Source organism: Protopterus annectens, chromosome 3.part0, assembly GCF_019279795.1.
Source record: "Protopterus annectens isolate FY-2018-M chromosome 3.part0, PAN1.0, whole genome shotgun sequence".
Classification (NCBI taxonomy): domain Eukaryota; kingdom Metazoa; phylum Chordata; order Ceratodontiformes; family Protopteridae; genus Protopterus; species Protopterus annectens.
Window position 1 is genome coordinate 964,250,505 of NC_056731.1, and position 27,535 is coordinate 964,278,039.

Genomic DNA, 27,535 nt, shown 5'->3' on the forward strand with positions numbered 1-27,535 from the left:
CTTCCTCTGTCTTACCAAAATGCAAGCTGAATGTCTGCAAAACTGGTATGCATAATGGTGTTTTTCTCTTCCAACAGCTGCATCTGAAAGGGTTTGCAATGTTGAGTCGCATGCCAGGTGCCTGGCCAGGTTGCACAGTGAGAGTGGCAAGTTAGATTTAGCAAGAAAGAGTAACGCATTTACTGCAATAAAGTATACACAAGGAAAAAGTGTAGTGCAATTAATGGGCAATTAGAGCTGTAGAGCTATAGTGCAATAAATAAACAATAAGAGCTGTATTTCAATAAATAATAACAATACCAATAACAGTAAGCAAAATGTTGTTTAGCATGATTGTGTTGTCAAAACTATTGCATTTAATGCTGTTATGCATTGGTTATCTATGGTAAGGTTACTGCAGAAAAGTGTAACCCTGTAATAGCTGTAGCCAGCAAATCTAATGTTCTGCAAACTGTATTGATTAACTCATAGTACTGTCCAAGGCTGTTTTCAGGTCAATATCAGTCACATAATGTTCAATCTTCCTCAGACAATGGGTAATAAATGTATATGGGTGAGGTTGCCCAGTCCATGGGCAGATATTGTGCGTGGAATTCACAGATATTTCAAAACAATAACAATAAAATGTGCTTACTAGCTTTGTTTATTCTAAAATATATAATATATTCAGTATGGTTGCATTCCATGCATGTGTGTTCTACTGTTACTGTAGTCTAGTATATCATTTTAATAGTACTAAAATGCCAGAGGAATGTCCGGTAATTTGTATTGGTCAATTCATAGTATTGTTCCATGTGATCTCCAGGCAAGTATCAGTCATTCAGTAGTCAGCAGTGACTCAGTAGCTCAGTCTGTTAAATGTATGCAGTACATTTTGCACCACATAGTCCTGGGTCCGATTCCAATGATATGTAACATTACATTTTCAGTATCAGTCATGTAATGCTCACATTTTCACTCTCACCAGAACACAACAAATATATGGGTGAGGTAGCCCACAATATGAGCAGATATTGTGTTGAGATTTCACAGAATGTTGACATCAATACCAAGAATGTGTTCATCAACATTGTTGATTCATAAATAAAGCTGTGTAATCCCAGTATGGCTGTATTCCTTGCCTGTCTGTACTAAGTTGCCGCAGTCAATTATTACATTATTTTCAGATGTCCCCTGCAGTTAAGGGTAGTTATAGAAGTCCACATTATGTGAAACTGTTCTGTGTAGTTGTGTACCTGCATTTGTTATTGCTTGGTCCATACTGACCCATGCCAGTAGCATGAGAGGTATGTGCGTGTTATATCAGCTATAGGAGAATTGTAGTCACCGCTCTCAAAATTGACACTACACACCTGTAGAGTATTTATTATCAGTGTTTTCAGGGATATAATCTGCAATGTCAGTAACAGAATGTTTTTCTTTTTCTCCACCCCTTATCTTCATTTATTTATTACTGTTATTTATTATTATGATTTAATATTAACATATTTTGTTAAACTATATTTTGGAAAAATGTGGTTGATTATTGTTATGTTTTATCATGATGCAGTATTAACATATTTGGTAAACTAACTGTTTTGTTGGCCCTGTGATTTACTTCATACTGGCATGCTGTTATCATACTGACGGTTATGTTACTTAATGCTGTGTTGCACATAATACACATTAATATATATTTGGATGAATAAATGTGATGTTTGATTCTGTTAATACAAACCATGGTTTGGTTATTGTTAACCATAAATTATTGCTATACTTCATTTAGCACAACACGTCAAGGTAGACCAGTTCTGGCTGACCCCCCTACCTTGCCTCAACTGGCCATTGCACTCGATCCCAGCACATCTGGGATCCAGACCAGTGGAGTCCCCTCTGCTGACTCTTTACTACCTGCATTGTCAGGTAGTACCACTCCACAAGACTGGGTCCGGCCCCTTCTGGGAGCGATGGCAGAGGGGAAGTTGACATCCAGGCAGAGCTGCCAGTCTTGGTGCGCAGGACATTCCACCATGGCTGTGACCACCACCTCCCCTGGATTGAGGGCAAGCTGGCCCACCTGGTGGGGCAGCCACGTCCTGGTGCCCAGCCTCCAACACAGTCACTCTCGGGCCAGTAATGGAGCAGTGACAACAGTCCCATGAGTGGGGACATGAGTCATGACACTCCCATCTTGAGGCACATGGGACTTGGATTCCACAACATCCTCCCTATCCAAGGTGTTCACCCCACTCATGTGTCATGCACTGCCCCACCTGTTATCTTGTCTGTCTTGTCTGTTTGCAAATACATCCTCACCTACCCAATTTACCTCCCCACAAGTACCTATGTCCCTTCCCTAACATTCTACTCTCACCTTAAAAAAGAAATATGGGCACCTGTCCCAAACAAACTTTTGTTCCGTACATAGGTCTCCATTTTGCACGTGTCCACTGGACACACGTTATTTGGTCCAATTGGCTTGACAATGTGGTTGTGTTGTCCTCACCCCTCAATCTGAGGTTTGATAATCCAAATTCATATACAAATTCAAAGTGCATAGCTGTTGCTTTACAAGAAATGGATAGCTATGGTTCTTTCCTACACACGTCTTACACATCCCTCCTTACTTTTCACCATGTTTTCCCCCTCCTTGTCCCATTTCACTTCTTTTCTAGTTCCCTTTTTTCCTTTATTTATATTTTTACCACAGCACTGTGTGATGCCCGTGTCATGCAGCTTCACTAAGCTAAGCTAAATAGAGCTATAATGACTATATGTGTTTCTAACATTGTAAGACACATATACAAAATAACCACCTCTGTCATGTTTCTACCCCAAGCGCATCATACCTGCAGCACACTGCATTAACCCGCTACACCATGCAACTCTTAATTAAAACAGCTGGTTTAAATAAAATACAGTAATTGACAATTACAGTCATTAGGCATGTTTCAGCAGAGCTGCTCGCTGCGCCACACTGTGAAAACTGGAATAAAAAGTTATGGAAAAGATGGGAGTGTACCTTGGACTCTGGTGCAATATTACACCACTAGACAGACAAATACTTGATAATGGATGTAACTGAGGCCTGTGATAGCAGATAAATGTGCCCTTTAATCAGCAACATGTAAAAAGTTACCTGTTAAGGCATTCATAGCAAAATACTGGGACTATGGTTCAGAAATACATCCATATAAAGCCATGCACATACTGATGGATGCAGAAAATGTTTGTCACAGCCTGTATGTGTGCACATATATCTTGCAAATACACCTGCTGTAGAACTGACTCAGTAGCTCAGTCTGTTAAATGCCTTGCATACAGCACATTTTGCTACACACAGTCCTGGTTTCAAATCTAGTGTGGTGTTGCATTTCAAGTACATTATTGTGGTGACAGCAATTAATGAATGACTCATGCACCAGTTATCCACACAAAGCATTGAAAATTAAATAATTGCTTGTCAATGGTGGAAGTCACAGGCCTGCAGGTAGGGACACACTTCACATATCCATATAGCATCACTATATGTCACCTAGTACTCTGTTAGTTACACAGTTGCCTAACATATGTACTTTAAACACATGCCATAATTGGAGTGTAAAGGGTACCCTCATCCTGGCTCTGCCTCAACAAGGCTGGCACAGCTGACACAGATACGCCTACAGTGTATTGTCATCCAAAGTGTTCACACTCTCTGCCTATGTCTATTACCTGCAGCAGCAGCTGCAGCCTGTGGTACACACAGCTCTATGTAAAGGTTTTTGCTACAGACCTACCATTTGGACAATGTAGTCTCCTCACCCCAGTAATGTCCATCTTAACAGCTAAGAAAGGCTCCCTGTTCTACATGAAGACCTTATATATTGCACAGTGTTTGCATGTCATTGGCTAATGATAGTTCAATTCAGCTTTTTTGGCTCCAATTAGCATATCAGAGTCACAGATTGGTTTAAAGACAATTGCCCACTAATGAGAAGCATGTTAAAATGCAAGGAGCTTGCTAAGGGGAAACATTCTGTATGAGACTTTCCTCACACAGAGCACACCTTTGCAAAACATTATTAGTAGCACATTTCAACAGAGGAGTATTGCATTACACCAAGTATGTAACTGTTTTTTGTGGATAACAAGATGCATATGGGAGGACAGAGGTATGGGAAATAGGGATTACAGCAGTAAGCCTGTCTTAGACCCATGGTAATAACATGTTATTGATTCCCTGCTATCTTACACATACAGGGGGCGTACAATATATCAGAGTTGCATTGCCTTTTGTCATTGTGGCACACTGGTGTTGTTGGTCTGTCCCTATATAGTTTTTGTAATAGCACACTGCTAGTTGTCTGACACTGGACTTATTACATATTATTGGGTGGCGTGCCTTAGGGGACACACCACAGTGGACTGGAGTGCTGGATGTATGATCATACAGCAGAATCTCCAATGGTACACAGGGAACTACCTCAGTAATGATACTATCTTGGTTGTATCCACACACATAGTATGTTGTCACACTGTGGGGTATAATATGTGTGAGCAAGCAGTTGATATTGCTGGCCATTTTGTTCTTGCTGTATCTGTATATTGTGGACATCTATGTATTTGATCCTGTAATGTGTTTCCCTTTTGGTGTCTTTCAGGACTAATGTATCATGGAGAATGATGCGGAGAACAAACTAATACTTCAAGGACTATGGCAGCATCATCACATCCTCCTATCCAGGGAGAGGCATAACAGAGAACAGCAGGTTGCACTGTGGGTAACTCCAGGAAGGCTGTGCCGAGGTGCCAGAGTGTTATTCAGTGTGAATAAACTATTTAATACAAGATTGGTGGCATCTTTTTTGATGGCTATGTAGTCTGGTGTGCATTTTGGGCAGACCTTGTCTGGGACGTGAATGACAGTGGCCACCAGGACAGGACATATGAACAGATTTGACACCATGCAAAAGACATGGTGAATGCTGCACGATGAAGGGCAGCTGATGTATCCAGAGATCATGCAGTCACCAGTGAAGGGCCTACAATGGAACAACTACTCATGGCCACTGAGGACTTCCTGGTGAACCTAGAGACATGTGACAGCTCCCAGACATTCATCATGCCATACGTCATGGAGGTGGTTGCCACAGTGTCCACAGCTTAGGATCATGCAGGTAAGCTTACTGTGATCACCACTATAATACTGTAGCAATCATTCTGTTAGGCTGTACATACCTTTATGTGACTGTCATGTCTATGTGCTGTGGGGGGGGGGGGGTTAAGCTCAGTTGTACACTCATACTCATAATGTCACCAACACATCAAGTAACACAGTAGCTACTGTACATGTGAGATATATGCAGGTATTACCTTGCTGTGCTGCAGCATGTAGTGGTACTGAAATTACCTCACCCTCACCTATCTACAGGTCTGTTTGGAGTTGTCCAAGGCCGTGGTCTTGCTCCTGGTAAGCTTGATACTGTTTTGTTATAGAACATATATATGATACTAAGGTTAAGGCCAGGATAATTCCCTATGTACACTTAATGTTGTGTGTAACCAGAGTATAATGTTTGTATGTTCCAGTCTGGAACAGTTACCTAAGCTTCCTAGAGTGGGTAATCACACATGTGTAGCTGAATTAGCAGAAACAATTTTGCAGGTATAGTTCAGAGTGAATAAGCACCTGGTGTACATGAAGCAATTAATCTGACATGCCTTGTAAAAACTGAAAGCTCAGTGGTGCATACCTTAGGCATTGAAACTTGCATTTGTATATATCTGTCAAGACAGATGTACTGGGGTTTGTGTGTTGTTTTATCAGGTATAGTTTCATATTGCATACCTAAAAAATACATCGTACTGGTCAAGTGTCACTCACGTGATTTACCTGACATGCTTGTTATAAAGGCCTTGAGTAAAATGTGTATTTTGTTGTGAGAAAGTCTGTTGTGCATGAAAGCAGAGATGAGAGGATGTGAGAGTGGTAATGCAGTTACGGATCCTCCTTATTATGATTCTTTGTGTATTTTCCATATGTAATAGTGCAGGTAGTAATGTACTGCTTTTGTCTTGGTTTCCATAGGTGACTGGGGGGTTGGAGTCTCTCCTCCATACAACCTGGTGTCAGTGTCTCTTCAGACTCTGATGATGATGGTGTGGCCACAGTGAGGCACAGGTGAGGTTGTTGGGGGCTGAAACTGTCACAGAGGCTGGCATCCCTCTTTTGCCCCTATTGTCATGGCACACAGTCAGTATGCCCCTGTATATCCAGTCCCCACAGCCCTCAAGTATTGGACAGGCAGAGGGTGGAGACATTGAAAAGGCCCATGTGGCAACTATGGCTTCAGTAATTCTAGACACTGGCCATAGCCAGAGGCTGGTGAGGTCCTGCACAAGGGGATTGATACAGGGAGCTCATGGGACGACTGCTGTCCATCCACCACCCATTGCAGGTGTCACATCATGGGTAACTAGGTGCATGTTTTGGTCCGTCATGGAGGCACATGCATGTTCTGAATGGAATACCAGATGTATGCTTACTCGGCCGACTCCTGAAATTTTCATTTTCGAGTTTCAGAACCAAAGTCTTCAAGTTAAAGCTAAGTACCTCAATGGGGAAACTTTTTCTTGCTCCTTACCGATGTCAGTAAAAGTTAATCATTGCATTACTTGTGGAAAGCAAATACCTCATAATAATTTTCATTTGTACTGTATTCCTTGCCTTGGCCCTGACCATGGCATACCTTACCTTGCTGTCAGTTTTGTGCTTTATTTAATTAGCGCACTATCAGTCGTCGGTACATTTTTGCCTGTAAATATTTCAGTTCTCATTTTAATTGTCCAGAAATGATGTTGGTTAGTCATCCGACCACCGGAATTCTAAAAAAATGCAAAAAAAAAAAAAAGACAGAAGCAGGCCGAAGTCCAAAACTGCTGATAACGCTTCTCCTAAGCCAGTTGCCAGTTCACCAATACTCAGTGAGGCACTTTTGCAGCCCCTGATACCCGCTACTTGTGACTTGCAGGCCTCTACTGAGACCCATTCGGAGTCCGGTATGCCGCGAGATGCTTCACCTATGGAACCCGTGGATGTTTCTACCTTGGATGAGTCTGGAGCCGCTGTGCAGGCACTGGCTTCTAAAGGAGTATTCAGGCCTACAGACTTGCATATTAAACTGACTCCACCTTCTTTTCTAAGGCCTAAATCTCGATCTATGTCTAAAAAACCGATGTCCAGGCCATATGTTCTGGCCCCTGTGCCTAAAAAACAAATGATAAAAATGGCTGAAGATCTTATTACTCTAATCAGGGGTAGTCAACCCCCCTGCCCCCTTCTAAGAGGCCTAGGACTGAGCTTGACTATGAATCTTCTGATCAGGACTCCATTTCTTCTAATTCATCCAATGACCTAGATTTGTCCATACCTACGTATGAGGATTCTTATGCAGAGGATTCCATTCCCTCTGCTTCCACCCCTGAGGACTTTTCCTTTGGGGAAACTTTACATACCTTAAGGGAGCTTTTCCACTGGGAAAGTCAGGACTTTTCTGAATCTAAAAAGAGGCTTAGGGATTTCCTTCTTCTACCTCAGCAAAGGCCTTTGGCTATACCTCCTGTACTAGACATTGTTGATGATGTGTTTTTGGAATCCAGTATGGCCTCTGATTTTTTGCCTCCAGCTCCCAGTAAACCTGACAGATACTACAGGGTTCCTGAGTCCCACAAGTTCCTTTTCAAAAATCCTGTTTTGGATCCTGAAACCATTTCTCAGAGGCCCAAGGGCATTAAGGCTTCTACTGCTAAAAATCTTACCCCTTCTGATAGAGACTTCAGGGCGCTGGATAGATGGGGCAAAAAGGTTTATACTTCTGCAGCCTTGGCAATCAGGGCTTTAAACTGCCAATTTCATATGCTAAAATATCAACAGCATATTATGGGACTGCTCACACAGAAAATGATGTTGATTTCCGACTGTGTGGAAAATAAAGATTTACAGGATTTATTGCATTCTGCTGAACAAGTTGGAAAACATAATTTGCAATGTGGTTCTGATTCTTTAGAGGCCTCTTGCAGGGCTGCTGCTAGTGGGTCTGTGCTTAGAAGGCATGATTGGCTTAAGGAGCAATCTCTGCTTGATCATGTTAAAGCAAAATTATTGGATGCTCCTTTAAATCAGGACTGCCTGTTTGACAATAAGGCTGAAGAAGTTCTAAAAAGATAGAAGATAAAGCTAAATCTATGCAATCTGTAAAAGATTTCTTACAAGTGCAACCTCCAAGATTTAGTAGGCACTGGCCTACTAAGAATTTGTCCTTTCCAGCTCCTTCCAGATCCACTCAAGCCAAACCCAGACACACCAAAAGCACCAGGTTTCAGTCCCAAAGGAATCTCAAAACTAAGCAGAGGAGGGCCTCCACTTCCAAATCTGGAAATAACAAGACACCCCCCCCTATGGTAAACAGTCTCAATGACTTTTCTTTAAAATTACCAAGCACTTACCTTTTAGCCACCCCTTTGGGGGGAAAGATTGCTCTTCATGCAAAAAACTGGGAAGTCATAACTCAGGACAAATGGGTTTTAAATACAGTGTCCCAGGGATACAAATTTCATTTCCACACGTTGCCAACTCCCAAGCGGATGGCCAGACCTGCCCCTGAATCAGTGGGCAGAGGCTCAGAAACAAGTACTTTCCCTCTTAAACATGGGGGCTATTCAACTAGTACCAGAAGAGGAAAAGGGACGGTACCCAGAAAATACAAATCATGGCGCCCAATTCTGGACGTATCTACTCTAAACACCTTTCCTGGACATTCCAAAATTCAAGATGCTGACTCTTCACCAGTTACTTCCTATGCTAGGCAAAGATGCCTGGTTGGCAACTCTAGATTTAAAAGAAGCTTACCTGCATATCCCAATCAGTGAATCTTGCAGAAGATACCTACGCTTCAAAGCAGGCTACTTGCATTATCAGTTCTCTGCACTGCCCTTTGGCTTGTCTACTGCGCCCAGGGTATTCACAAAGTGCCTGGCTCCAGTAATTGCATTTTGCAGGCAAAGAAATATTCAAATATATCCATATCTGGACGATTGTCTAATTCATGCAGAAAACCAGGACATATTTATAAATCATCTGGAGTTTGTAAATAGGGTTCTAACTTGTCTAGCATACACCATAAACAAAAAGAAATGACAACTGGTACCCTCTCAACAGATTACATTCCTGGGTGCAAGCTTGCATACAACTGCCCAGATGACTTTTCTCATGCCAGAAAAGGAAATTCATTTGGTAACTTACTTCAAACAAGTGGCCACAAAAACCCTGCTGTCTGCAAGACAAATACTGCAAGCCTTGGGATTCATGGCCTCCTGCATTCTTCTAATTTCATATGCAAGACTGCATATGAGGAAACTTCAGTGGTACTTAAAAAAAGTCGATGGAGTCAACATTGTCACAGCCTGGAAACAATGATTCCTATCATACCTTGCCTATGCCTGGAGTTCGTATGGTGGGCAGAGGCCTGCCACCAAAACAAGGGGCTGCCATTCACACTACCCCCTGCCACGCAAACCCTAACTACAGATGCATCAGACTATGCATGGGGGGCTCACCTGGCAGGGAAGTGCATTCAGGGCAAATGGAACCCAAATCAAATGCACCTACATATCAATCAAAAGAAATGTTAGCTGTACAGAATGCTCTGACAGCCTTCAAGGACTACATTCATCCAGGACAACTAATGGTAAAGACAGAACACCACTGTTATGTGGTACATAAACCAGCAGGGGGGTACACATTCCTACCCCCTCTGCAGACTAGAGATGGCATTGTGGAACATGGCCTTGAGTTACCAAGTGCAACTACAAGCTCAATTCCTGCCAGGAAAACTGAATACACTGGCAGACGGACTAAGCAGAAATCTCATGGACCCACAAGAGTGGAATCTGGAACCATGGATTTTCAACATGTTGACAAGCAAATGGGGAAGCTCAGACATAGATCTATTTGCCTCCCCTCAGAACTACCAGTGGGACAAATTTTGCACAAGGACTCCTCAAAAAATGCCTGGAAAGTGGATGCACTATCCTTCAGCTGAAAAAACCTATCATTCTACACCTTTCCCCCTCTGCCTCTGCTCTCCAAAGTAATGCTAAAAGTCAAACAGGACAAACCAAAAATGATTTCGATTGCTCCGGACTGGCCACGCCAACACTGGTACCCACTCCTGCGCAGTGTGTCACAAATATCTCCATGGCACCTACCTCAGACACCTTCCTTACTGTCTCAGCAGGAGAACCAAATTCTGCACCCACAGCTCCCAACATTGAACCTTGCAGCTTGGTTAATCACTTAAATTCACCCTTAGCATCCCTCAGTAAACCTATGATGGATGTCATCTTGGAGGCGAGAAGACCTAGTACTAGAAAATCTTATGCTGACAAATGGAAAAGATTCTGTGCCTGGAACCAATCTTTAGGGATGAGTACAGCTGCACCCAATTTACCTCAGATTTTGCAATACTTAACTGAGATGCTTCACAAGGGCCTGCCTTTTTCCTCTATTAAAATCCATGCTTCAGCTATCTCAGTTCACTAAAACACAGAACCACCCCTCTTTTCTCATCCCCTGCTCAAACAGTATCTCAGAGGGGCAAAGAACTTGAGAGCATCCAGGAGAGCTCCTACCCTGCCTGGGACCTTAACTTTGTTTTGTAAAAGCTCACTTTACCTCTTTTCGAGCCAGCTGGTACTGCAGACTTAAAATTTCTTTCTTGGAAAACAGCCATCCTCTTAGCAATCACTTCAGCTAGAAGGATATCTGAATTACAGGCCCTTATGGCAGTGGAAACTTTCATCATCTTTCATGCGGACAGGGTATCTCTTAGGACCAATCCATCCTTCATGCCCAGGGTGGTTTCCAGTGTGGCTCTTAACCAGTCCATTCATTTGCCAACTTTCTATTCCAATCCACAAAACAAAGGGGAACGGATTATGCATTCGTTGGATGTGCACAGACAACTCAGATTCTACTAGGACAGAACTAAATTTCTAAGAAAATCTGAACAATCACTAGTGGCATTTGCTGCTGGGGCAGAGGGGAAGGCTATTTCAAAACAAACCACTTCTAAATGGATAAGCCATTACATTCATTTCTGCTATAAGCACCATGGAAAACCTATCACCCAGGGCATCAGATCTCATTCCACCAGGGCTGCATCTACTTCTGCAGCCTTTCTCAGAGGTGTTCCTACCAGGGATATTCGAGAAGCTGCTACCTGGAGTTCAGCACATACTTTCACCAAGCATTATCATTTACCAATTTCCTCTAAATACACAGCTGGCTTTGCCACTGCAGTCTTGCAAGGCCTTATAGCTGATCCTAATGCTGTATAAATCCATCCTCCCAAACATAGCTTTGGGAATCTACCCAAATGTAATGACTGCAACAGTGAAACATGAAGAACATAGTACAGTTGTGTACACTTACCATAAATGTAGATGTTTGAGTGTATTCACTGTTGCAGTCTTGGTTACCCTTCCTCCAGCCCCCTGTTTTTCTCTTACTATACATCTACTTTCTTTTACTATGCTTAAAAGCCTTTTTGGTGTATTTGCTTTTGGTTGGAGGTATATTTTTGTATTTTTAATTTTATTAGCTCCTTATTTGGTGGGCACCTGATATCTGTGGCAAGAAAAACTGATGTAATGGCATCGGCTGCATGTTTTATACCCCTGATGACCTGACGTCATGGAAGAAGGGACAGCAACCAATGCAGGACCCAAGACTTTGTTAATCAGGCCGACTGAGGGCAACCTGCCAGCAGATTACCCAAATGTAATGACTGCAACAGTGAATGCACTCGAACATCTACATTTATGGTAAGTGTACACAACTGTACTTTCTCTATCCCTGCAATACAAGATATTTCAAGAATAATGCACATCTCACACAAACATATTCAGTCTAATCATCCTTGTGTGCAGTTTAGTACTTTTTTTCTCTCAAAAACTGGCAACCAACAAGCTGTCATGACTGTTGTAACAATTTTCTTGTTCGCTTTACATATCAAAAGCACATCTGCAGCACAGCCATCATCCAGGTAACCACTATAGACATGCTTAATTCAAGCTATATCATTCTCTACTCTTCACATGCCCATAAAACCATAATGGGAGGGCACACAATAGGAGGTTGCAAAGGCTTGTCACTTCATTTTCTTTAGTGAAACTATTCCCTTAACCCAACCCATCTTGATACCAGATACTTGCATCTCTCTTTTGTCTCCAAATAGGGTTATAGGTGGCGTACATATTCTACTGAATTTAATGGTCAGTATTAATGGCCTGCTAAACAGGTTTTAATTTCTTATGACTTGTGTGTATATATATATATATATATATATATATATATATATATATATATATATATATGTATATATATATTTTTTTTTTTTTGTAGAGTCAGTCATTTTTTGTTAGATGGTTTAGTGAAGAGTATTTTAGGGATTGTAAATTTACATGCCCATAGTTTCTGATTAATTATTTTTCTTTTGCTTGTTTGTTTTGTTTAGATAGCTGGAAATTGGAAATGTTTTTGGCTTTGTAATTATGGTTTTTGCTTGATTAGATTTGGCCTTTTTTTCATTTATGTTTCATATTTTAACATTTTTATATTTTAGAAATAACTTAATTTCTAACTAGTTTATTTCGACAGTAATAGGAGTTGTGCTTGTATTTTGTAAGTATAGTGCATGACGTTATTTGTGCGTCTTTTTTTTTTTTTACATTGAAGTGAATGGAAAATGTGGTCCATGTATTTATTTGTTTATTTTTATTTAAGTATATTACAGGTGTAACATATATAAAATTGATCTTCTTCTTTATTTAAAAATCAAACTTATCATTCATAGTTTTTTGTGCTATTGGCACCATTTGTAAAATATTTTAACATCTTTATTGTCATAAACAGCTCTGCTGAACAGAAAAAAAATTGATTCACTTGATCAGTTCTCTTAAATGTCTTTTACGTCTCATACCAGCTATAAATTAGCTGCTAATTCTGAAGACAAACTTTGTTCTTATGCTGCAGAGAATGTGCAAAAAAAAAAAAAAAAAAGCAGCCAAACAATATGTTAAATCTGAAAACAAATTGACTGCATTTTGATAACACACTGAGACATGTCGACTGTAATTTTAAATAGAATTGTAAGCTGTGTTAACATTTGAATGACATATTATATTTGCTGTAAACATCCCTCTCTTCTCTATAATTTGTTTTGGCCTTATCTTTTAAAATATCTAATGCCTATACAATGTTGTTACTTAAATCAGTCATGTGGCATTTGTAAAAAGGACATACATATTGGAATAAAAATTATCTTGAGATTGTTGTAACAATACTCCATGGTTAACTATATTACATTTATTTCATTCCAGTTTGCAAGTTCAGCAAATGTGTTCTGATTCTGATTAATGCCTAGATTCCTACTCACAGAGATCATTCCATTAATTGAAAGAATATGTATATCATAATAAGTCTAACTTAGAAAACTAGTCAGTAAAAACTATAATTTCATTTTGAAAAACATTATTGTATAAAGGAGTTAAAAACTATAATTTTATTTTAGAAGCCATTATTGTATAAAGGAGTTTCATTCCACAAAAACTAGATTTGTACAGTTGCTAGTAAAAGTGTTAGGTCAAGAAAAGACTTCATGTTAATAGAAAACGTGGATATATGCATCATCACAGAGACCTGACTCCGGACCACTGAATGTACTCTTTCATAACAACTTTCAGTGCTTATCAAATAGTCAAGCCCACCCACATTAGATAAAGGCACATAAGGCAGCAGTGTCTCCTTATTAAAAAAAAATTACTCTCCAAACTTGTTAAACAACACAAGACATGACCTGTAAATAATTAATGTCCAAACTACTATTACCAAAACACCTTATAATATATTATAGCTGACTATAGGACCCCTTCTATCCCCCACCCAGCCTGTACCTCCTACCTATCTTAGAGAGATTATGCACTAAGCCAAACATCATTCTCTTAAGAGAATTCAATTACACCTCTATAAAATGGGAGATGTATATTTCCTCAACCATGTATGCCTAGAGATTTACAAACTTTATCAATATAAACTTCATTGGCCAGTAAATACACATACAAACCAGTGGTGATAATATCCTGGACATAGTTACTTCCAATATGGGGCAACTTTGCTCCCAACAATTGTAGTTTACTAAGTGGTCATATCAGTTCCCAATTCATCCACATTCTTCATATGACTAAAGCCGGAAGCATCTTCTAATCCCTCAGTATTTAAAGATTATGTGAAGGCTAATCTTCTAAACCAGAGTGATGACCTCGCTAAATTCAAAAGCCTATTCAACTTTGATGAGCCTATTGCTTATGCAGAGTCCTTCACTGCCAAATTTTATACCAGTACATCCTTAAATTGCCTATTCCTTCCTTCTATATATAAGCTGCCATGTATTACATTCTAAAATAAAAGCATAATTTGGTCATGTTATGCACTGAGAACAAAGCAAAGAATGACAGTTAAAATGTTAATAGGCTACCTGTTATAAAATAGGCAGATTACAATCTGAACAGCACGTAAATATAAATTTGAATCTAGATAAACTAGTGTTTTATTATTTTTTTTTTTCAGAATAGAAGGAAATAGCAAGAGAGTTCATAACATTCCAAACTTTTGATTTTATCATTTGTTGACCGGGAAAGTCTGACTAGGTTCCACAGAGCCTGTTTTCAGCGGAGGCCTGGGGAGAAATGCTCCAGATGCATGTCTTTGGAATGTGGGAGAAAACTCATGCGAACACAGGGAGAACATGCAAACTCCACACAGACGGCACCCCAGCCAAGAATCGAACCGGAGAACCTCTTGCTGTGAGGCGACAACGTTAACCGCTGCACCACTGTGCCGTTCATATGTTTATTATGATCTGTTGTATAATATTATGTGCAATTAATACAGTTGTTTCTACTTATAATAATAGCATTTCATATAGCATTGTGTAGCTGCACCATTTCATTGTGTAGCCTTTCTACACCAAATTTCATGACTACACAGAACATGTATATGCTGATGCCTGCGTAATACGTTGTTCATGCTGTAGATTCTGCCACTATTTTTGTTTCCATTGCTGTTGTTTTTTAAGGAAATCTGAGTCTCCATGCACCTTATGTTTATGTAAGGATGCTCTAGGGATATGTTTTTTGCAACATTTCACATTTCCTTTTTTTCTTTGCAACTAAATTTAAAGGGGATAGACATGTTCTATCCATTGCTGCAACTTTTTGTTTTAACAGCTACAGGTGGCCAGACTTCTTCCTGCAGGTAATGCTGGATTTATAATAGGTAGACTGACTGCTTACTTCAATCAGTGAGTATGTTTTACTTATTAATTAGGCTTCCTTGTATAATTAAATACATCTGTTGGGTTTGTCACTATAAAGGCATAGCCCTGACTATGACACAGACAATATGGTTCAATTATCAACTCAGATAACTGGCAGAGTAGCAGGGAAGGATGAGTATTTCTTTCCCTGGGAGCTCAAATGGTTTTGTGGGCATCTCTAGCAATAGTCCCTAGTGTAGATTGGGAACAATGGTAGCTGAGGTTTGGTCTAAACAGGTTTAAGGTACATGACTGAGCTTCTGGTGAAACAGTAAAAAATTACATTTCCCTACTGTCAACCAACCCCTGACCATCAACACAGAAGACACAAGGAACAGATGGTAAGAGACTGCATGTCATGAGTAGGAAAAACTTGGCTTGAAGTATGAGACCATGATCTCCTTGAACATCCTTAAGATCTTCTCTGGTTCCAGGCTAAATTTGGGCAGTGGACTAGGGTGATTAGAGTACTGGTAGGCCCAGCAAAGTATGTGGATCAATGAATCTAGTGGCAGATCAACATATATATTCTTGATCTCTTCTTTCTCCCTGATTGTTAGAGTTTATGGCCTAGTTTCCCAGACTCTGAAATACACACACACACACACACACACACACACACACACACACACACACACACACACACACACGCACACACACACACAAAGCTTGCATGCACGCGAGCACACACATGCACAAATATAGAAACACACAAAATCTTGCATGCGCACATATGCATACTTATTCTTCTGATGGTGTACATAAGTTGAGAAAAAGAATAAATAATTTGCTATGTAGAAAGCAACTATTTTTTCAACTCTAACTAAATGTAACTTTGATGCCAGAATAAATAGGTAAAGATGATGTACATATGCAACTTAGGCATAAGGTATGCAGAAGTGTTTTTCACCTTTCTCTACATTTTTTTTTATCTGACTTCATTTTTATTTGGCATTTTGAGACTTCAGGGTTTTTTGTTTTGAGACATTTCAGTTTTCGGTCTCTATCATTTAGGCATTTATGGTTCTGAATTTTGTAAGCTTTAACTTATGAAGTATAACACAAAAATTGATAAAAATTATGTCAGCTATCAAAATATTGGTAGACTATTACAGGAGCAGGTTCTTGAATCTTAGTAAGAAATTAATATCAGGGAGATCCCTTAAGTATAACCAGACTATAAAGGGAGAGACCATCCCTGCTATTTGGTCGGATAGGTGTAATCTGGAAAAGATAACTACAGGAGTGTCTAAAGCCAGTACAGGTGTTTGGTTCACAAACTATTGTTAGTCAGGCTAATCTACCTTGGTTTTCATGATATTATTTTCAGTCATTTGGCAGGCTCTTTGTGGATTTAACTGATGTGTTTAATGCATTTAATATATTTATTTATTTATTTATTTAATCGTACAGTTCTTAACTGAACAAGTACAATGGTCTGACCTATGCAGTGCAATAAAGACAACAACCATGAAAGAGCTTGAATAAATCATGAAATATGGTAGACTTAAATCAGATTGACGTAAAAAATGTTATAAATCAATAGGCATAAAAAGAGTGCAGTTTAAAGGGTTGTGACATGATAATATTTCCTAAAACAAAATATAACAAGTAGCTCACTCACTTTTAGTGCAGAAGGCTGTGAGTTCTACTCTCACACCAGGGAAATGGGTTGTTGACACTGCAGTCTAGTATAGGGAGGGGTGCTGCACTCCTGACTGTGTCATACTTTGGATGAGATGTTAAACTGAAGCTGCATCTGCCTGAGTTGATGGCAGCTCAGCTGGATGTAAAAGATCCCAGGGCACCTATCAGAAAGAGTAGGGGTCCTTTATCTAGAAGCCGTACCTGCTTGTGTCTGCACCATTCCCTTTTTATTCTTTTGTGAACATATTATTTTGCATTTCACTTATCAATAACATCAGCCATATTGTACTGCTTACATATAATCGGTGTCTCCATTCAAAATCATCAAAGCTCTCTATTACCATATAGGCAAGCAAGCCCACTTTATTACCCTAAGGTAAAACAAAGCTGCAAGCATTTTACTGTCTCCACCTTCACTCCCCTTCATTAAACTGTATTAGCACAGTTAAAATCATTGTCCTATCAATTGCTATAAATGGCTCCCATAAGGGAGCACACAGAATGAAACACTGCCTCTTCATTATCACCGTACTCTGTTTCAGTCTCAGGTCATTTCGTTTAATTTAGTGTGCTAGTCCATCAATCCTCTGCTATCTTTAGGCATTTAACATTCTCTACTCATCAAAAAAAAAAAAAAAAAAAGCAGGAGAGCCATGTCACATGTTCTTTTTCATACTGCGTATATTTGAAAACCATCCATATAAAAAACAAATTTTCATTTTAAATGCCATCTTTTTTCTTTTTTACCTTGACAATTAAATTAAGCAGAACTAGTATCAACACATGTTCATTCATCTCTGCATTAACATAATTCACTTCGATCACCATCAAAGCTTTACTCTCATTGGTCAGCTCTCAAGACCACTAGACACTACATGCTCTTAGTCAGGTTCATGTTTCCAGTAACCATATCCACCCATCTCAAATAAATCCTACTAATTTTCAAGTAATACATTACTATAAGGATGTATAATTAGGAAACATTGCTCATGCTTCCTTACTACTATGATGTTCAGTAAGTAAGCTTTAGACATTACAATCATAAATGCTCAGCATTTAATATTACATTGTTGAAATGTCAGCTCTGGGCATATAGCTTAACCGGTTTTACATATATATTTATACAAATGTAGTTCTTTTTTAGTTTTAGTTACCTTATTTCATAGTATGAGTCTCGCACTGTCATAGTAACTAGAAAGATAAAATGCAACAAATATTTTCCATCATTAAACTCTTCATCATCCCATCTCAAAGCAAATGGGAGCATCCTCATTTTGTAGCCCTTTATTTTATTCTTAGTATCATGAAAATATCTGTTAATATAAGTGATATTTACCTATATGTTTCAGTTTTTACACTGTCATGACACAAATAATTAAAATGAAAAAAAGTATGAATGGGGTCCACTATTACCTAATCCGCACTTCAGTTATGTGTAACTCTAATAGCCAACATCATGCTTTGATAAAAAAATGTAATATTATATCTTAGCACCAGTGTGCCTTTTCTCTACAGTGATCAGACTTCTGGAAAATACCTCATTATTAAAATGTAAACATACTTTTGTTCAGTACAGTTCACAGAGTGCCAAAATTCTGCCAAGCCATCTTTCCCTTCTGTATTATAGAATATCTGACTTTTTTGTTTTACTGCTGCTAATCTCTCCATTCCATTTGCAGATCCACTGCACTTGCAGAGTTGCTTGACTTTACAATGCTTTAATCAGTCTATATTCCTTCATGATTTGAGCACATTGATACATCCTATATCTTTGGTATCTCATTATTAGTAAAGGTCAAGATTCTACCAGTGAGCAAAACTAGTTTGCATTGCCTGTGTTCGTAAGCACGATTGGTCTTGTTTCAGCCTGGATTGCTATATAATTAAAGTATTAGTCATTAAGAATTCTGCTGTGATGCTCTTTATTGTAAAGGCATTAAAACAATCATCAGAATGCTGTTTTTTGGCTTTTGTGAAGAATATAAATATATATACATATATATATATATATATATATATATATATATATATATATATATATATTCTTCTTTCCTCTTTTCCCGGTTAGGGGTCGCCACAGTGGATCACCTTGTCCACTCATGATTGGCAGTGGAGTTTTATGGTGTCGAGTTGCCAGGCTGGCGCCCAACCTTCCACAGAAGGAACACACATGCACACCTAGGGCCAATTTAGAGTATCCAATCCACCTACAGCATGTCTTTGGGATGTGGGAGGAAACCGGAGCACCCGGAGGAAACCCACGCGACCACAGGGAGGACATGCAGACTCCCCCAGCCGAGGATCGAACCGGAGAACCTCTTGCTCAAGGCTCTGCCTTACTATCTCTCAGTTGGCATGAAAGCTATGAAGGGCCCTGAAGCTTTGGAAGCAGGCCAACTCTTACACCCTTGGAAGGATATAACCAATTTAGCTAAGGCCACTGCAGTAGTTACTAATCATTTGAACATCTATTGTTGTTATGTTAAGTTCATTTACACAACTGTACTTTTTCTTAGAATGTAAAACTACTATGTCCCAAATGAGAAGATCGGTGTAAGAACTGTATACATTTTATTGACCATTTGAAATCCACTCTGCATACACATACTTCTCAAAGGGCCAAATCTCTTTTCTTCTAAGATTATATTCACAGGCATGAATCCAGGATAAGGTGACTTATTAAAATAGCAAAAACTTCAACTACTGTTGCAGAGGCCAGCCTAAGGATACTACCAATGGCATTGGTCAGCTAAGATTCCACTTCTCCTACAAATTCAATACAAATAGTTTGGAAATTAAGTTAATAAACTAGTCAGAAAAAAACAGATCAGTAGTTTCACAAAACTTCATTTCTATGCTGCAATTACACTGAGAAACAGGAAAACATTAAGTTAGTAAAGAAAAACTACTTCTGTTTCAGACAGGTCTTTTTTTTTGACCTGCCACCATGGACTTTGAACAACCAACAATAAAGGCATTTCAGCCATATCAAACATCTACTAATTTCACTCCTCTCCCTGATGTTCACATTAATACAAACTGCAGTTATCATACATCCAAAGTTAAGAGGTCTCCACTAGATTCCACATAAACTTCCCATGATATTATTCTCCTAACCTGCTGCAAAGCAATATATTTCACCTTTCAAGTATCAAACCAAACCATTAAGGGTCTATATCACATTGTTGAATGCTGAAAGCAGTGAACGATGAATGATCAAACCCATTTCACTGAAAGATGAAAATATCGACAGTTCAGAACAGTGATTTCTTTCCGAGGGAAAGAAATTGCTGTTCCAACAAAAAAAAAAAAAAAAAGTAAACAGTTGAAACACATACACAGCTACCTTAACCCTACTTCTAACCCAAAATAAAAAAGTAAACAGTTAAAAACATATATCCACCTAACTTAACCCTACTTCTAACCCCCCCCACAAAAAGTAAACATATAAACACTTAACTAAACCCTACTTCTAACCCTAAAGTGCACGCTAAGTACATTACTAGATATGCACTTACCTTAACCTGCACCCTAACCCTAAGGTCACAACTATTAAACATTTATGTTTGAGAGCCATAGCGGATAAGGGAATCTGTGAGACCACACTCTGAGACCACAAAACAGTGCAAAATACAGCAAACTAATGAAGCGGCCAAGCGACTTCTTTCCCAGGAAAGAATTAGCTGAAAAGCCGCTTGTCTATTTTGCCGGTTCGCTATTAACAGTTCGGTGATAACGCATTCGAAAGAATGCATTTTCGATAACGTAATAGAGACCCACCATTAATGTTTAGATATGAACCTTTCTGAAAATCAGAATAAATAAGCACCTTTAAATAGAAAATGTGGTTTGATTTAGTCATGATTTATAAAACCACATAAAAGTGCTTGATCTGTCTGCGTATTCTACTTGTACTTCCCACCATGTACCCATTAAAAAAGTAGCACTTGTAAGAAAATGTATCAAACTTTATGTTAGCCCTCCAGGTATATAATCATCATTTGATTATCAGCATACTGATTTTTATTATAGCATCTTTATTTCTCAGGGGATTATGTCACATTCAGTATTTAGTAACAAGTTATATGTTGAAACTGAAATGGTCAATAACATTAGTCTCCTATGGCTGACCTTACTACCTCATTATCCTTTATAGAAAAACAAGTGAAAGGGAATTGTATGACCTGCCCTCTTTGGTTGCTGGCATGTAATTTTTATGTGGGATGCAAAATCTTTAGAGGGCTTTCAGGTTCTTCCTAAGGATAAGCACTTTAATTTACTCTGTTGACTCAGCTTTGCAATTGTTAACACTCAGTCATAAAATGTGTGTGCAGGCTAAAACAAAGTGTGGGGATTCCTCTGCAATTATTTGCCTACATACTCTCTGTAAAGCTCATTCATTAGCCACAAAATAATGGCATTATCCATCAGTAGTTAACATCACTGACCCAAACTTGCCATGGATGCTGCTGATATTCATATCAACATGGCTAACTAGTCAAATGATCACCAAACAAGCAGACCATATATATTCACAGTCATGAGCCCTGGGTAAAGTGACTGCATGGACAGGAAAAACTTCATCTACTGATGTGGAGTCTAGACGAACGATGCAAAGAGCAGCCTAAGCATTACTACCAGTGATACTACTCAGACAAGCTTCTCTTCAGATTTAGTACAATTAGCTTGGAAAGTGTGTTAGTACATTTGACCAAAGGAAAATTGATGAGTGCTTTGATTAAACATTATTTCTATACTGCCATTCGTTACACTGAGACAAGGATATACTTAATCAAGAAAGAAAACATAATTAAGTTTTACTTAAGGCCTTTAGACTTTTTTATTTTTGATGTGCGACTGTGGATTTTACACCTTCTGTCTCTCTAACTTCTCTGCTCCACTCTCACCAGAGTCAGTGCAATTTCATGAATGTCTGTCCACAAGGGAAGACCTATATCCATTGGGCTATGAATAGTACTTTAACCATGGAGTGAAGTGGAAAATCAGGAGGTATCATAATGTGGTAAGTTTTTTTTTTTTTTTTTTTTTGCTGAAAGCCCTACACATATGCAAATGGTATTAGGTATTGTCACCACAAATTGTTGGTGCAATTTGGCTCTTTTTTTGCCCACTCATCCATCAAACAGTCCAGCAGCGGCCTTTATCATGGCTCTGTTTTTTTTTTTCAGCAGGCGTATCTCCGACATACTGACACAATCACTCAGATAAAAATTGTCAGGCATTCTTCTTCCTTCACTCATAATAGACTCATTCAGTGTCTGAGATACAAATTGAATCTGAACTGTCAGGGTCATAATTAATACAATCATGGTTTCATCTTCACTGTACCATGGAGACAACTGGATTGGTCTTTATTTTATTCACTACACGGGCACTTGTTTGGTCTTAATTACTTTTAGAATTTCTTGCCATGCAATCCATCAGTGGACTGATGGGAACATGCATTCACCTCTTGGGGAAGATATCTGTGTTTCTATGGTGTGTATTTTTTTATCAATGATCCTTGTTATGGACTATTGACATCATGAGAAATATGTGTTTGTAAGGAATGGATTATGTCATCTATGGAATTAAATGATATTACAGTGCTGTACAAATGTATTCCTGCCATTGTACACTGATGGGACATGTACAATGAGAAACTGTTAAGTATTATATGTAAAAAATAAATAGCGGCTGCCCAGATGATGATCATACTAGAGTCTGAGCACATCACAGAGACTGATGGTCAGCAAATACTGGGGAGGTAAAACACAGAAACAAAAACTGAAACTTGATCAGTTTTTTCTTCCGACCCAGTTCTTGGATCTGTCACTGGTTGCAATTTGTTTGAATTTAACTTTGTTCCATATCAGTCTCTTAGTCTACAATATGACAGACATTCACGGCATTTTAGACTACCCATGGTAGAATCAAATACTTTATTACCAATTAACATAACAACCATAATCTTACTTACTTATTTAATTTTCTGCACTCTGACAACTCTAGGGAGTAGGGAAAAAAAAGCTTCTGTTGAGTGCCCAGTGAATAATCTTGTTGACAATATATCCTCTGGCCTTGTCAATATACAACAGTATCATATTTCCACAAACCATACAATACTTCTTTCTTCAGGAACATGTGCCAATGCTGACTACATTTTTTTAATTTCTCCAAGTCTTTTGGGCTTCTAATACCATGATGGGAATGAACCCCATTCCTAAGTCGAAGTATGATCAAAGTTCATGAAATTAGTATTGTTTCAGTCTCTGATGTTAGCCAGGAGTGCTCTTTGCAACACATGTAGTGTGCCCAGTAATGACTATTTATGCAATTTGTATGACATTAGATGTATCAGTAACATATTCAAGTTGTAAATTCTTTTTTATAAGACCCGTTGCTCCTACTACTACTGGAACAGTCTTGGTATCCTTCTTCCACACTGCTCTCATTTCTGCCTGCAGATCCTGGTATTTTATGACTTTGTGTCTCTCTGTACATAAGACATTATAGTCACTGGTTGGGGTGATTTCAGTGATCAATGATACTTTTGTCTTCTTTTCTTGGACCACAATATCTGGTTTACTCACATCTATTTTTTGAACTGTTTTTAATAGGTGATTACATGTGATATAAACTTCATAATTTTCTATGATGCTTTGTGGCTCATGTTTCCAGTGTTTTTTAGCTACCTCAATATTATAATGCTTGCACAATCCCCACTGCAACAGTCTTGCCACATTATTATGCCTTTCAGTATACAGTCCTTCTACCATTAGTATATCACACCCATCAACAGGATATGAGACTGTTTCCAATTCTGTTTCACAAGATCTACATTTGTCTGTTTCAACCACATGTTCAATAGACTTTGTAAACCAATGTGTACATAGTCCACTGTCTTGGGCTACAAATATTAACCATTAGCCTTTTGGTTTAAATTCACCTCTCCTTAACCATTCCTGCATTTGATCCTGATTAACATGAGGTTGTTCCAAGAGTTTTCTATACCTGCGACTTTATTTATGCATTTTCCACATTTCTTGCCTTATCATCTAATCCTTTACCTTATATTCTTTCTTTTGTTTTTTTGGCACATTCACTTGCTGCATGATTTTTATCTACTTCTGGCTTGGCTACCATTCCGCTTGATGCCGATATGCTTCTGCTAAACTAAGCAGGGAAGTCATCTTAGACTTATTCACCTCATGTTTCAAAAAGTTTAACTATGTTTGGGTCTTGTGGTGTCAAATAATGTATGTAGTCCCACAGCTGCAGAGTTATACATGTAATCCTTTTTGAGGAGGCCCATACCTTCATCAAAACGGGGAATACATAATCTTCATATGCATTGATTTTTATAAAGCATTTTATGAGCATCAAGCATCCTTCTTGTTTTCCTGTCTAACGTAGACAACACCTTTTGGAGCCAGTCAATTATTCCAAAGCTGTAAATTAGGAAAAGGACAGCAAATTGGTTTATAGCTTGGATGCTTTTCCTAGATGTCAACTCTGTTTTCAGTTTTAATTTAAGTCTTCTAAAATATTCCTTTCTGAGTTTTATTCACATTTATTAGTGTTTTATTGCTGATCCTTTATCAATTCCAAAATATTTATACACTCCCTCTTGCTTAAGTTTGTTTAGAGTTCTTCAGATCAACAGTGCCTTCTAGGACTAGATTGATGCATTTTACTTTCACTCTCCTGCTGGTAAGGAATCATGCTATTTCTATTAGCCACTTTTGGGAACCATATTTCAAGATGTCTTTAATGTGTAGTTTTGCAGGGCGATGACAATGACGGGTGCTCTGCCCTGACTGTCAATGAACACTGCATGCTGAAAAAGTCAAATAATTAATTCCGTGTAGAGGATTGCAGAATGTTATACTTTACTATAACTTTGACAATACTTATCTATTTAGTCCATGTCATTTTTGTTATAGTTGCGTCTTTACTCAGGCCTTCATTTTGGCTATTGACTAGCTAGCAGTATTTTTCTCTCCACTGTCAGTTATTGGATTAATACGAAAAGTATGAAGCAAGATAAACTTGACTTTTCAGTCAGTTTGATTGGACCATATGATAGTAAGGAATGCATCTGTACCTGGGCCAAGCAACACTATCAGTAAAGGACAGCAGACTTCATCATCATCATCATCAGAAAGAAAATCATTCAGAAATATATGAGAACGATCAGCTTCATATTTCAAGCTGTGATACGATCTCCACGAGCAGCAAACTCCCCAGCCCCATAATTTATAATGATATTAATTTCTGCACCATATCTCATATATAATGCAATGCATACTTCTTTCTGCATAGCTGAAAACATTTTGTTGATTATGTATGCGTTAAGTGTTTAATTTCTAGGTGATCAAACTGCAATCTCATCTATGAATGTTCAGTACAGTAAAAGATAACATGGTGCCCTTATTAGCTAATATATGATTGGTTACTTGTTTATTGAGTGTATCTATATGTTGATTACTGTTTAATTACTATTAATATCTTTGAGTTATCAAAATTATAATACAATTTTGTATTATTTTTGTTACTTTCCAAATATAGCACTGCAATGCACACGTATACAATTCCAATAGGTTTATCTACAATACTGAATAAGAAACACAAATAAAAGATGTTTCAGCATGTCACTAGAAATTACATGTATAGCAAAAGGTGCATTAAAAAGAATATCAAGATTGATTTTCACATTAAGATATGTGCTCTCTTTCCATATCTGGGATTTTTAAAAAGTTGTAAGTCACTTTAACTGTCCCTTCCTCATGTTTGAAGTTTGGCAGTTATGTCATTAATTATGTAATTCAGTAGAAAATCATGATTATCTTTTCTTAAGGTGTTTCTGAGGGACAGACACAGTAGTATGCATGTATGATGTTAATTAAGTATTTAGCATTCCATAAATATCATGATTGCATACAGTGTCAGACTGCAGTACTTAATAATACATCTAATCTATTATGGCAAATTCTATTTTTAATGATGCGTGCAATATGCTCAGATGGCATTAAATTACTGAATACATATTGCATTAACAGCAGATCATACTTATTTAAAGCACTCCTTAAATACTGCATTGTTATTAAGGTACATGGGAAATTACCATTTCACATTTCCTTGCAGATTTTGTGTTCTTTTACATTAACTTACCTATTTCAGAGGCTGAAACTGTTATGTTGTGCCATGGTATTTCTTCTCTGTTGAGAAACTTTGCAGTCTTAATGGCCCCACTGTTTGCATCTATGTGGAAATACCTCTCATCATGTGCATTGTGGTCAATGAAATATCTATTTACAAAAGAAAGAAGGAATAAAAATTGCATGAATGTACTCCCATTGGTACCAAGAAAAGGCAGTAAAAGCCTAAAAAAAGGCATACAAAAAGTCATTCGTGCATGACATAAGAGTCTCCAGTGAAAACTGAAAAAAGAATTCATAAATTACTAAGCATCAGGCTAAGTAGAATGGCAGTTATTATTTATACTTAAAGTGAAATACTGCCTGGCCAAATTCTGCCATTTTAACATCCTATACATTATTTGACTGGAATGCAAGTCACGCTCAGATTCTGTATTTACTTTTTATACATACTATACATTTTATGTACATGGAGTAGATCTCTGTGTATTAAGTGGGTGATTCAGTTTTCCTCCATTGATTACCCTACCCAATTACATCATCTGTAAATTATCAGAATAACATTACATAATCCTTATAGTAAAGAGTAAATTGCCTACTGACAAAGGCACATATATTTATGAAACACAGTGCCTTTTGCTTCACGTTGAAATGATTACAATTATTTTGCAGATGCTTCTATATCGATAATGTAACATATAATACAATACTTTTTAAGCAGAATATTTTCAAAAATAATCAGTGGCAACTTTACTACCACAAAGTATAGATGTAATATAAAGTGTTAGTACTTGCATGGACTTTTACTTTATTGCAGTGTATCACATGACAAGAGGTACGGAGAGGTGCATCAAGCAAATAGTCATAAAAAAATAATGTAGCACAATGTAAACTATAATAGAGAAGTGAATTGTTTACTTCCTGTCAGATATAAAGGCACATAAACAGGCATTATCTACAAAAAGGAATGGAAAAACTAAAAGCAAAAAAGACATTTTTTTTTTGTAGACATTTTCACAAATGGATGTCATCACAAACGTTTCAGTGCCAACTCTATAAACTATCATAAATCTACAATACTTGCATCTACATAGTTGGTGTACACTGAAATTTCTCAAAATTGCATACCTTTCTTAAGGGTCTATATTATATGAGCGAACTGCACAAATTAATATCGAATATACCGGACCTCAAAGTGCTTTTTTCTGAGATCGAGGTACAGTGAAGAATGGGATACTTGGCCTTTCCTCACTGTAGTGTGATCTTGGAGTTGGAATATATATTTAGCGGGGGGGGGTATGGGGGTGCAGCCCCCCCCGCAATCAGAAGTTC

At 38.2% G+C, this 27,535-nt stretch overlaps 1 protein-coding gene across 4 annotated transcripts in view; it reads right to left on the reverse strand.

Annotated features, from left to right (window-relative positions):
* Positions 1 to 27,535, reverse strand: part of CDH18 (cadherin 18) — a 3,071,238-nt gene that overhangs the window by 374,029 nt on the left and 2,669,674 nt on the right. For all 4 annotated transcript variants that reach the window (XM_044065283.1, XM_044065285.1, XM_044065286.1 and 1 more), the window contains one exon: positions 26,217 to 26,353. In XM_044065283.1, coding sequence (XP_043921218.1) covers positions 26,217 to 26,353 — 137 coding nt within the window. The remainder of the gene's footprint in view (positions 1 to 26,216; positions 26,354 to 27,535) is intronic.